The sequence below is a fragment of the Triturus cristatus genome, chromosome 8 (genome assembly GCF_964204655.1).
Source record: "Triturus cristatus chromosome 8, aTriCri1.1, whole genome shotgun sequence".
In the NCBI taxonomy this organism is placed as follows: domain Eukaryota; kingdom Metazoa; phylum Chordata; class Amphibia; order Caudata; family Salamandridae; genus Triturus; species Triturus cristatus.
In genome coordinates this window covers 743,673,308-743,686,851 of record NC_140591.1, presented here as the reverse complement: position 1 = coordinate 743,686,851, position 13,544 = coordinate 743,673,308, and the positions used below count along the sequence as shown (strand labels likewise).

General features: G+C 39.1%; 1 protein-coding gene across 2 annotated transcripts in view; it reads left to right on the top strand.

The window, feature by feature from the left end:
• Positions 1-13,544, top strand: part of LOC146805006 (acetylserotonin O-methyltransferase-like) — a 723,771-nt gene that overhangs the window by 519,895 nt on the left and 190,332 nt on the right. Inside the window, exon 8 of one of the 2 annotated variants that reach the window (XM_085622159.1) lies at positions 12,087-12,526. The exons of the other annotated variant lie outside the window; for it this stretch is intronic. Within the exon in view, the coding sequence (XP_085478285.1) occupies positions 12,087-12,298 (212 nt within the window). The 3' untranslated portion in view covers positions 12,299-12,526. Of the gene's footprint in view, positions 1-12,086; positions 12,527-13,544 lie in introns of those variants that run through there. 2 annotated transcript variants of the gene reach the window in all.

The window sequence follows — 13,544 nt, the reverse complement described above, 5'->3', positions numbered from 1 at the left end:
CTCATGCCGCAGCACCATAACTGACACAATCAGAAGGGAAGCTTGAGTAAAGTGCTCCACTCTGCTGTACTTCTCCTCACCAGTCGCCTTTCATTGGAACATGGAAAGGTAACTGGCTTGAGGTGAAAAACCCCCCAGAATCCTTAATCCTGTTATAAGAGACAAGTTAAAAGATTCCCTGTCCAATATAGTACCTCAACACACACACACAAAACAGTACTATAAATTGATCAGCATCTGACAGAGAGAAAATCGAGCCGAAAACAGAAAAACTCAGAGCAAACCACTATTCATGTAGGAGGGACGATGACACTCTTGTCCACAGAAGAAATAGAAATGCACCAGCAAACAAATCATTGTCTGTACCATGTTAAGCAAGATTGTAGCTCAGAGCCTAAGTAAGTCAATCACCACACAAGGCCAGCCACCTCTATTGCAAAATCCTCCCAAAGAAATGAATGGAGGGAAGGACTTAAAATAGAGACCCTCCCTCATTAAATGATGTTAAATTATATTACCTTATTTATGCTAGTAAAAAATATGAATACAATTAGTTTCATGTAAGAAAAAATGCATGAAACTAAAACATATTTAGTTGATTATCTAATATTTTAACAGCGTTTTTAAAAATAAAAATAAATGTAACAATATTTTAAATATAATATAATTAAATTACTTTCAATTAATTCTATACATCACTTTCATTCATTCTTAATAAATACCAAAAATATATATTTCTAAATGTAACACATTTAAATTAATTAAGTATTATATTGAAAATGAAGTTAAAAGTGCTGGAGCATTTTGATTTGTTCTAGATTTTAAATAAATATATCAAATTAATTTACATTATTAAAATACATATTTTGTTTCAAACTGTACCTATACTTTGCCATATAGAGATCTCCTTCTTTGTAAAGTTTTAAAACACTTCCCCCAAAAGTAGAAACATACATTTGTTGTTATGTATTAGTAATTAATAAATGTGATGCATAAAATCAATAAAAAATAATTTAAAACAAATTTTAAACTTTCCCTATACTTCACAGTATGGAGATCTTCGCCACTTCTATCAAGAAGCTTTAACAGTTTCTCCAGTGTTGCTCTAGTCAAAATCAGAACAATCTAATTTATAGCCACCGACAAACAACAATGACAATGGCTTACAAACTCAGGCTTTGTTTTGTAATTTTGTTAGCAAACATTCTTTGGTCACAAGAACAAGTCACTCACATTTCCACACAGCCTGCTGCACATTTCTGATTCAAATGATGATTCAGATGATGAGGAAATGTTTGCAAAAGTCAGTCACTTAACTGCACATCAGCCTGGACAGCTCTCTTGCTCTATCGGGCTGTGCACTGTCTATTAGCTGGGATCATGTCCAATTTTTCCCATGTCCGCCTTGAGTAATCCAGAGACATCCGATCTCTGCTCATGCCGCAGCACCATAACTGACACAATCAGAAGGGAAGCTTGAGTAAAGTGCTCCACTCTGCTGTACTTCTCCTCACCAGTCGCCTTTCATTGGAACATGGAAAGGTAACTGGCTTGAGGTGAAAAAACCCCCAGAATCCTTAATCCTGTTCTAAGAGACAAGTTAAAAGATTCCCTGTCCAATATAGTACCTCAACACACACACACAAAACAGTACTATAAATTGATCAGCATCTGACAGAGAGAAAATCGAGCCAAAAACCTAAAAACTCAGAGCAAACCACTATTCATGTAGGAGGGACGATGACACTCTTGTCCACAGAAGAAATAGAAATGCACCAGCAAACAAATCATTGTCTGTACCATGTTAAGCAAGATTGTAGCTCAGAGCCTAAGTAAGTCAATCACCACACAAGGCCAGCCACCTCTATTGCAAAATCCTCCCAAAGAAATGAATGGAGGGAAGGACTTAAAATAGAGACCCTCCCTCATTAAATGATGTTAAATTATATTACCTTATTTATGCTAGTAAAAAATATGAATAAAATTAGTTTCATGTAAGAAAAAATGCATGAAACTAAAACATATTTAGTTGATTATCTAATATTTTAACAGCGTTTTTAAAAATAAAAATAAATGTAACAATATTTTAAATATAATATAATTAAATTACTTTCAATTAATTCTATACATCACTTTCATTCATTCTTAATAAATAACAAAAATATATATTTCTAAATGTAACACATTTAAATTAATTAAGTATTATATTGAAAATGAAGTTAAAAGTACTGGAGCATTTTGATTTGTTCTAGATTTTAAATGAATATATCAAATTAATTTACATTATTAAAATACATATTTTGTTTCAAACTGTACCTATACTTTGCCATATAGAGATCTCCTTCTTTGTAAAGTTTTAAAACACTTCCCCCAAAAGTAGAAACATACATTTGTTGTTATGTATTAGTAATTAATAAATGTGATGCATAAAATCAATAAAAAATAATTTAAAACAAATTTTAAACTTTCCCTATACTTCACAGTATGGAGATCTTCGCCACTTCTATCAAGAAGCTTTAACAGTGTCTCCAGTGTTGCTCAAGTCAAAATCAGAACAATCTAATTTATAGCCGCCGACAAACAACAATGACAATGGCTTACAAACTCAGGCTTTGTTTTGTAATTTTGTTAACAAACATTCTTTGGTCACAAGAACAAGTCACTCACATTTCCACACAGCCTGCTGCACATTTCTGATTCAAATGATGATTCAGATGATGAGGAAATGTTTGCAAAAGTCAGTCACTTAACTGCACATCAGCCTGGACAGCTCTCTTGCTCTATCGGGCTGTGCACTGTCTATTAGCTGGGATCATGTCCAATTTTTCCCATGTCCGCCTTGAGTAATCCAGAGACATCCGATCTCTGCTCATGCCGCAGCACCATAACTGACACAATTAGAAGGGAAGCTTGAGTAAAGTGCTCCACTCTGCTGTACTTCTCCTCACCAGTCGCCTTTCATCGGAACATGGAAAGGTAACACTACACTACTCTTAATTTTATTTGGCGTTCCTTGTAATGTTGTGGTAAAAATGTCATTATAATCACACATAGCCAGTGTGAAAAGATAGATGATGCACAGAGCGAAATGTGCTTAAGAGGCTTTTTCTTCAACCTCACCGAACAACTACTCTCTAGCATCTGTTTCTCAGAGAACATTCCGAACAGGTACATTCTTATGGTTTAAGAATCTGCACTACCAAGAAGGGAGAAGACACCACATAGTGGTGGTCTATTTATCTAAGGGCCTGATTACGAGTTTGGGGGTTCTACAATCAGGGAAGCAACCCGCCATCCGCTGTAGGACCCGCAAAGCCGTTATGGACCACCTAACATATTAGGAGTTAAATCCTGTTCTGGCAGGTGGTCCTGTGGTCATCTGATGGCAGCGGTCCGTTGGGCTCATAGAAGAGTCTAACAGGCAGCTGGCCACTGTAAGAGCTCTGACTGCACCTTCAAACACAGTGTGTCATACACACCCCACTGTGCAGGAACTGTGTGTACACACCCAGAGGGGCACTGCGTGTGCCCCCCTACCTGCATCCCAAGGCCCAGAAGTGGCATGGGCCCTAAGACCCATATTTTTCCTTGACACTACCCTTTTCATGGCAGGCCTACCGCCATGAAAAGGGTGAAAGAAAGGTAACTCGTAATATGCTCAGTGGTGCGGCAGTGGCACCTCCAGCATATTGCTGCTCCCTGATGTTATGTGACTGCTGCAGGATCCTAGATCCCCTGCAGACGCAGCAGTTCTGTGGAGGTCTGACCACCAAACTCATAATACTGTAGGTGGGCCCACAGTGTGGTGATGGTCAGACCGTCACCACGAGTACAGCGGCCCTTAGATAAAACTGTGATAAAACGTCCAATTGTCCAATATATATATTCACTGGAAAAACCATATGTTCCAGGCACGTTATAGTTAGGAATTAGAATTTAAAAAACCTTAGAAATTCACTGAAAAAACCATAGGTTTCAGGGGCGTTATAGTTAGCTTGACTTTTCACTCGTACAAAACCATTGAAATTCCCCCGTTATAGTTAGTTCAGCTAACTATAACTTGCGCGCCCGCAGTGCACTGCTGATGACGTCACATATTACATCACTCATGACATGGTCAGTGACATCACTGATGACATCACTGATGACATCTCAAATGACATCACTGATGAAATCATTGATGACATCATCCAGTGAATGTGTGTTTTTCTGAAAACTACATATGTTTTATATATGTATATCTCAAGGTCAATGGAAGAATAAATGGGCATTTAAGTGTCTAAATGGATGATTTGTTTTTGAAAAATTGATTGTATAACTGACTGATTAAGTGTATCTTAGTGAATACATGGCTTAGTGAGTAATGTTTAAATATGTAAATATCTGTATCAATCTCTATCTTTGTGTATAAGTGGCTGCATGGGTTGGTGAGTAGCTACATGAGTATCTATATAGGTTATTAATTGTTTTTTTGATTATCAGTATGGGTGTCTGAGTTTCTGTATGGTTCAGTGGGGGGGTATTACGTAGTGCATAGGTGCATGAATGAGTGGCTCACTGTTTGTATGTGTTGAAGACAGCATGTGTGCAGGACTGTATGGGTGGATGTGTGTGTGCATGGAAGTGTTAGTGAGTGAATGACTGTCTCAATAGTGTCTTTATGAGTAACTAAATATGTTTTAAACTAGTATATGTGATTATTGGTGTATATAAGGGAGTATATGTGAGGGTGAGAGATTGGAAGAGTTCCTGTATGAATAAGTATGTGTTTCTATAAGTGATTGTTTTAAAGACTAAGGGCCATATGTATGAAAATGCCCATTTGCGATTCTCAAATAGCGATTTTTTGCAAATCGCTATTTGAGAATTGCAAAACCCTATGTATGTAGGATTTGCAATAACTTTTGCGAATCCTACATATTCCTTAATTGCGAATCGCAAATTGTGATTTGCAATTAAGGAATACCTCCCCATTCATTACTATGGGCCTAGAGGGACATAGGGATGAATGGCAAGAGATTCTCAATTTGTGATTCCCAGATGGAGAATTGTAAATTGCGAATGCAATTTCAAGGGTGTCAGGGTGACAAAAGGACACCCTGTTGCACCCCTGAAATGAGCATGGGTGCAGATGTGGTGCACATACATGCCCTAAGGGCATGTATGTGAGTTACATGGCACTTTGAAAAAAGCATAAAAGTGCATTGTTCAAAGAAATCGCAAATTACCACCAACTTGAAGTTGGTGGTAATTTGCGATTCCTTAAGTCCAAATTGCACTTTTTGTGTGCTTTTTACATTGCATTTAATGCAATCGCAAAATAGGGAATTGCAAAATGTGCGATTCCTTATTTTGCATGGGGTGGTTTGTGTCATACATATGACACTGCTGTTTTGCGAATTTCGGCATTTGCGATCGTAAAATTGCCTTCATACATATGGCCCTAAGTATGTGTAAGCTTCTGTAGACGTAAGTGTGGTGGTGTGTGTATAACTGTATATGCAAGTAAATGGATGTTTTATTCTTTATAAGCATGAGTGACTATGTGTGTTAGTAACTCTATGGATGAGTGGCGTTGTTTAACAGGATGTATAGGTGTATAAGTACATATGATAAGTGAGTACATGTATGAGTGACTGTATAGGACTGTTGATGAATGAGTAGATGTATATGTGGATCTTAGAATTACTGAATAGGTTGTTGTAACTGGTATTGGTATGTCCATTGTTTTGAAAATTTTAGTTTCTCTTTGTGAATGTGTGTATCAAAGGTTACATTAGGGGGAGAGGAGGTCTGCCACTCTATCACAATGATGATGTCATCAGTAATGTCATCAGTGATGTCATTTGAGATGTCATCAGTGATGTCATGAGTGATGTCACTGACCATGTCATGAGTGATGTAATATGTGACGTCATCAGCAGTGCATTGCGGGCGCGCGAGTTATAGTTAGCTGAACTAACTATAACGTCGGAATTTCAATGGTTTTGTATGAGTGAAAAGTCCGCTAACTATAACGCCCCTGAAACCTATGTTTTTTTCAGTGAATTTCAAAGGTTTTTTAAATGCTAATTCCTAACTATAACGTGCCGGAAACCTATGGTTTTTTCAGTGAATTTCAAAGGTTTTTTAAACGCTAATTTCTAACTATGCCTACAGACATAGGACATGTCAAGAAAGAAGAAAAAACGCACAGAAAGAAAAAAAAGAAATGCAGAAAGAAGCAACAGAAGTCCTCAAAGACGAAGAAAAGTGCAGGAAGAAGGATAACATGCAGAAAGAACAAACAGAAGAGCAGAAAGAAGCCTTGTTGCAAAATAATCCTGTACCCTCACCTTTTTCAGACGAATACTGGTGGTAACTGAGTCTGACTAACCAGTCCTAGAGCCAGTGCTATATTAAAAGACACTCAGAATACAGTGAAAACACCTACATACACTATATCTATAGCCGCACACCGTGCGCGCACCGTGCGCACACCGTGCGCGCACCCTAACGTGCACGAGCGTAATTCTGATTGGTGGTTACATGTCAGTCAAAGTTTGAATCGGTCGAAATCAGGAAGTGTCAGCCGCCATTTTGTTTGTTTTCAGTGCGAGAGTAGAAAAGGAAGGTGGCGAACGTGAAAAGGGGGCAGGGTAGAGAGTTCCTGACCCCCTAGCCTTTGTCAGGGGCTCCCTGAAGGACCCCGAAGGCAGAAAAAAACATTTATATTATTTTTTTAATACATAGTTTATTGAAAAATAAATATATAAAAAAAAAAATAATACATACATAACTTAGCATTTAAAAAACCATACAAATTCACTGAAAAAACCATAGGTTTCACAAACCTTATAGTTAGGAATTAGCATTTAAAAAACCTTGCAAATTCACTTCAAAAACCATAGGTTTCGCACATGTTATAGTTGGGTGGATATTTCACTCGTAAAAAACCAATGAAATTCCCCCGTTATAGGTACTTCAGATAACTATAACTCTCGCGACCGCCACTCTATCACAAGGATGATGTCATCTGTGATGTCATGAGTGATGCCACTGACCATGTTATGAGTGATGTAATATGTGAAGTCATCAGCAGTGGATTGCGGGCGCGCAAGTTATAGTTATCTGAAGTAACTATAACGGGGGAATTTCATTGTTTTTTTACGAGTGAAATATCCACCTAACTATAACATGTGTGAAACCTATGGTTTTTTAAGTGAATATATATATATATATATATATATATATATATATATATATCTTGTCACATTGTCACCCAAAGGTTGACACCGGCGCTCGGTTTTAGGACGGTGTGTTTGTCTCCGGCAGGGCCACGCCGGTTTGTATTTACAATTCGAAGCAAATCTGCTACCACACAGCAGGTTGATTTAGTTTGAAGAGAAAACGCACTCACTCGTATTTCCAGGAGTTTTAAGGTGGCTTTATTTTGTATCAAGAAAAAACAATTGGTTATAGGGTCTCAGGGAATTTTAAAGACCTGCGCAGACAAATCCCCAAATCACTCGAACTAACACAACAAGTAGAGTCTACGGGTCTAACCAGTCTATCAAAAGAACAGAAGTGACACAACAGCACGTTCAAACATGAAAAAGTCCTCATAAAGAGGGCCAAGTCCCATCACCCACCGAAGTGGCATGCTTCATCATCTGGGACCTCCCATAACCACACCTGGTGTAGTTATAGAGCTACAACTCCTTAGATTACTGTAACAAGGAGGAGCTCAGGGATGTTTTGATTCCTATGGTCGGGAGGATAAATTATCTCAGGATAAGAAAGACTGCCATGAGTGTGGCGTGACGTGTCTCTATAACGTTTGTGGACGCGTTCCCTTGACGAATTCTGCTGTTTTTAGCTTGATGCCATTGGTCACTGAATAAAATAATTTTCCAATGCTAATCAATTTTAAATCACTTTCCCGTTTTCACACACTGCATTTAGACTCACCACACTCATGGCAGTCTTTCTTATCCTGAGACAAAAAGCCTTCCGTGAACGCCCACTCGATCTTTCACAAATAACTCAAATCTAACTTTTTCAACCATTCCTATACTAAAACCTCCAAAGCAACCTTCAAACTTAATGCTTGACTGTACTGGCCAAAAACAATGTTCAGAATGTGCTGATCCTGCCCCTTTTTTAAAGTAGCCCCTGTGATGTTTACACTTTTAGATATCAAGTGCTCTCGTAAAAACAGTGTCCGGGTACACTTTATGAATGTATAAAATAAAAAATAAAATTAACTGCAGCCACCTCCTCCTCTTGGCACTCACCCACTCCGTAGTTTGCACACACAAACCTGTTTGATTAAATCCCCTTACAAAATACAAAATCAACTTTTGAGAATGAAAAAAATGGTTTGACACTTGCAAAAAGGAATGTTTTTATTTGTAGCTCAAACTTGTATCCATGAAAATTTTAGGAAATGAGCCCTATATATTTCTTAAATGTCCTTTTTCTGGAGAATACCCAGGGCCGGACTGGCCATGGTGGGCACCGGGCTTTTCCCTGGTGGGCAGCCAGGGTGGAGGCCTGTTTTGGACCCCTGGGGGGTTTTGTTACCAGGGTCCAGTTTTGCAGCATTGCTGCAAAATCAGCCCCTATGACAAAAGTGCAGTGTTTTCCTCCCAAACCCCCCCCCCCCCTCTCCGCGGCCGGTCTGACTCAATTGCCAGGGCCGGATTGCGTTCCTAGTCCGGCCCTGAGAATACCGGCTGAGGTGACTTGCGTTAATTCCACAAACCTTTGTTTATGATGGAGTTTGGAATTTTAGTATAACTTAAGACTGATTAAGTCTTATATAACTGCTTTTGGTGTCCCCTCCTTTAAATGTGAATAGCACTGACGGAGATACAGTGAGTTCCCAGAAGTTAGGAACCTGTTGGTGTGCCGTCTTGAAGTTGTTTGGAATTTCAGAACAGTAAATCAAATTCCAGGTTCATGCAACCCTAGGTTGTGTGTTGCACACCCAGTGCTATATTTTCCTGAGAACTTTGTGTGTTTTTAAACGAAGTAGCACTTTCAACTTAAAGATACATAAACTCATTTTGATTCTACGCTTTGCATTTGAAACATCATTTGCCGGGTAATGATGCAGCGGTAGTTTCACGGTAATTTCTCAATGCAAAACCTCATTTACCTCCAATTTACTGCTGTAAAGGTACTGGACCCTTGCCACTGTATATTACCTTCGGGAGACTTTACATAAACATGAAAAATAATCAAAAATGCATTTAATATTTAAGCCAATAAAGAGAGTTGTGAGTATTTTAAAGGGTTTTATTTCCTTAGTTAAAAGTTAAGTTTTTCTGACCCTTTATTCGTTAGTCAAATATCAATCAGGTTACAGAATTGAAAATAGGAAAATAGAATTAATACAGAACATATTACAGTCTGCATATAAAGCATCACATGTAGGAAAGGAAATGTGGCGCAAAAAGAGTTTCTAAGAAAAGAGTGAGTCTTGCAAGGCTAATCAATAATTAATAATGGCAAAAATCTCCCATAAAGAGAAATAAATGCATAAGACAAATACATCTTTTCAAAACTAATTAGTTAGTCAAAGCATAAACTTAAAGTTTGAGCATTCTAAATCTACCTTCTGCCCAGGTCTGTTCATCTCTGCCACTCTCAGCTACACAAGGAGCAAGACAGCCCCTCCTTCATAGACCACAGAGGAATGTGATCTCCCTTGCCAAAAATATCACGTGCAAGGACTCTGAAAAAATATGAGCAAAAGGCCCCCACCTCGCTCTGCCTCTCCTCAGACCCAATCTCCACCCAGACAGCATTGGCGACAATCGCGTACCTAACCCATATGATAACTGGCCTCATCTGCTGCCTCTCCTCTCTCCTAAAGCTAAGGCTTAAGACAAACACGCCCCCTATGGGTCATTATTTATACTCTAATTCTTGGCAGACTACACTAATAATTGTTTCAGATTCAGAGAAACTCACACTGTGATTGGTTACCATAGATGACATGAGGGTCTCACCATCCTGTTCTCATTGCAAATTCCAAACCATACTGGTTTTAACAAAAGAAGCGTTAATGATTAATACAATCATATATTTCAGCAACATTTAATAGAAAAAAATGTTTCAGTCCAGTTTCCTCCTTCCTGTGACATCGCACGCAGAATAAGAACATTCGAGAAACTCTGGTACATTGGCAGAATAGCAAGAATTTACAGTTCACAGTTGCCTTGACCAGGTCTTCACTTGAGGCAAGCTGGTATAGTCTGCACATGCTCTCAAATTCAGCACCATTCTCAGCCTTGCTGGATTCACAGGCAGCCATTTTATCTTAGGCCCAAAAATGAAACAAACACAAAAATAGTATTAATTTATGAAATAGAACCCATTCTGTTTACCTCCCCCATACTAATACCTTGTATTATTTATTTACTTAGCAAAAGCTATTTGTTTAACCTCTTCAGTGCCCATGACGAGATAGTCTCGTCATGAAGCACGGTCGCGCTGTGCCCATGACGAGACTATCTCGTCATGAACCCCACCCACTAATGTAACGCCCGGCACAGGAGGGGGAAAGGGCGTGGCACAGAAGGGGTTAATGCAGCTTTTCTAATATTTGTGCACAATAAGCAACAATGTGCAATGTACAAAATAGCATAAAACATGCACCAGTGCACATTTTCAAAGCGCACACAGTTAATACATACTCATGGCAACATGCTCTAATGTTGTAGATAGCTTTTCATGCAAAATGCTTTAGCCCCACGTTTAGTGATGGTGTATGGCTAATTTAATACACATTATAAGGAGATGTGTTAAGGATTGAATATGCATTGTTTTAATATGCAACAAAGCCAAAGTCTCTTAAAACAGGAATAGGGAGTGTAGATTACAAGGAAAATGAGCTGGAAATAGGGAGAACAGTCAATGATTATCTTCACAGCCAAAGAGGCCACTAAAATCACGAGTTTTCTCTACACTGCAAAAACACATGTTAATTCAGCACAAGCATTTCAGACTGACTAGGCCTCATTTCATGTTTCATGTGTCATGTGTTTTCCACTTGCAGCAAAATCTGCGTAATTTTAAATGCAGTCTGTCTAAAGCACAAATATAAAGCAATGCCTAATCTTGATGAAATCTAGCTCTATCAGTAACTTCTATCTCAATGTAGACTGGAGTGCTTACTCTCTTGTAAGGTGCCTTTTATGCCAATGTCTCACTTTGGGTCTTTTCACAAGTGCCACCAGCAATCCCAATTTGGCTAAAAAAGGTAATTTTAGGTGTGGGCAAAGTTGGTGATTATTCCCGAGACTTGTAATGATATTCTCTGTATCCATGTATTAATATGAAAGCCTCTATTCAGAAATTATATTGAGTGGTACAAGATATGCTATTTGGCTAAGTGGTTGCCCATTAGGGCAATGTGGCAGTGCCCTGGTCTGGCAGGTCAGTGTGTAGACCAGTTTTATGGTCTGGTGGGCTGTTTTTCTCTCTGATATTACCAAAAACATTGCCTTCAGCCATCGCAAATGTGTGCAGACACCCATATTTTGCAACAAACATATTCAGCTTGTCTTCACAAGTTCACTAATGCCCTGATTTGAAAATGTGTGAAAGTTTTTCAGCTATTTGACTCGCAAATGGCGCCACTTTTCTTTCGGTGCCCGGGCCCATTTTCTGTCGCTGTCAGACCCTAAAGCTCCACCTCAACAAGGTCAATGGTTTGCTCAATATTGCATTTTCGCTCCTCCTCAAGTTTGATATATGTAACTTGTAATGCAAGAGATACAAAATCCTCCATGCAACGCGGACACCTTTACCATCGTTATTCATATTTACAACCACAAGTAATTACAACAGATCAATAAAATCGTAAACTCTTCTTGAAAGTAATTATGGTAGCACCTAGAGTGTTATGACTGGGAGCCACTGTTAAAAGTCCTAGAGTTGTTAAAGCATTCAGGAAATTTTACAGTAACTAGTTTTTTGCTTCAATTAATCTTAACGCCGATATATCAGAAATGATTCCCAGTTCATGCACTTCTGAGCTATGTAAAATATTGTTTAAGTGGAAATCCAACTAATGCTGTCCTTGTTCTTGCCAGGTGGTGCGGTGCTCCTGGTGCAAAACCTTCTAAACGACAACAAAAGTGGACCTTTGACAGCCCACTTTATGAGCCTGCTTATGTTGTTAATAGCTGAAGGCAAAGAGAAAACTCAATCCGAATACACCGAGCTCCTGACCGCAGCTGGGTTTAGGGACATTGAAGTCAAGATAACTGGAAAGTTATATGATGCAATATTAGCTAGAAAGTAGCATGCTGTGTAATTACTTTGTATCACCATGTGTAATGGGAGATCAGGCACGCTGTCCTAAGTGTCAGAATGTGTGTGTGTGTGCGCACGTGCACGTGTGCAGTTTATCTGGTGATTGATTTCTGGATAATTCTTGAAGATTTAACGCTTCCCCGTATTGCCTGCTGTTAATTTGGGAAATTGAGCTTAACTTTGATGGTACAAATAAAGGCTCCTATAAAGAACCAAACATGAAAATCTAAATATAATTTTGTATACAACAATGTTATCACAGAGTGTCTTTTTGCACTGACATTATGCATTGGGGAAGAGGGACTTTTTATGTAATGAGACAGTGGGCCAGATATATGACAGTTTTTTGCGGCCGCAGAGGGGTTTCAGACACCTTTGCAACCGCAAAAAATGAGTTGGCCATGTACTATTCCCATTTTGCGAGTCGCAAATAATTTGTGACTCGCAAAATAGGAATAGCGAGTCGCTATTAGGAAAGGGCGTTCCGAGGGCATCCCTTCCTAATAATGAGTCCTCCAGGTATGTATGACTCTATTGTAACCGCAATTCTGGTCGCAAATCAGTTGCAGTATACCACCCTTCTAAAAAGGGTAATAAAGCACTCACAAACAGTAAGGGGTCCCCAGGGAATGCAGGGGAAATTATTTTTTAAGGGCAGGCAGTGGTCCCAGGGATCACCACCTGCCCTTAAAATATGAAACAAAAACATTTCATTTTTTCTTTTTAAATGCATCCCGTTTTCCTTTAAGGAAAACGGGCTGCATTTAGAAAAAAAAAACTGACATGGTGGTCTGCTGACCCCAGCAGCCCACTATCCCTGTGAGGCTGGCCATTCTCAATGGGGTCGAAAATTGAGAGTGCCTCATGAATATTGATGAGGCATGCATTTTACTACCCTATTTGGAATCATTAACAGTGTCTCTGACACTGTTGTACATTAGATTTAGCGCCACACAATTTGCGACTCGCAAGTTGTTGCAAATTGCGAGGCGCTAAATCCAATGGTCGTATATCTGGCCCAGTGTCCCGGATTTACTAATATTTCACTCGATGAAGTGCGGCATCAAAATTTGCTGTGCTAAGTAATGTGACAGGGGAGACACAGCACAGCACCATATCTACAAAGACTGGCCTGCTGCCGTGCACTGCATGCTGCAAACATCAGCACATTCCCCCTTGCTCGCCTCCACTTCCAGTCAGAATTAGAGTTTTTGATGTACAAAGCCTAGTCCTGC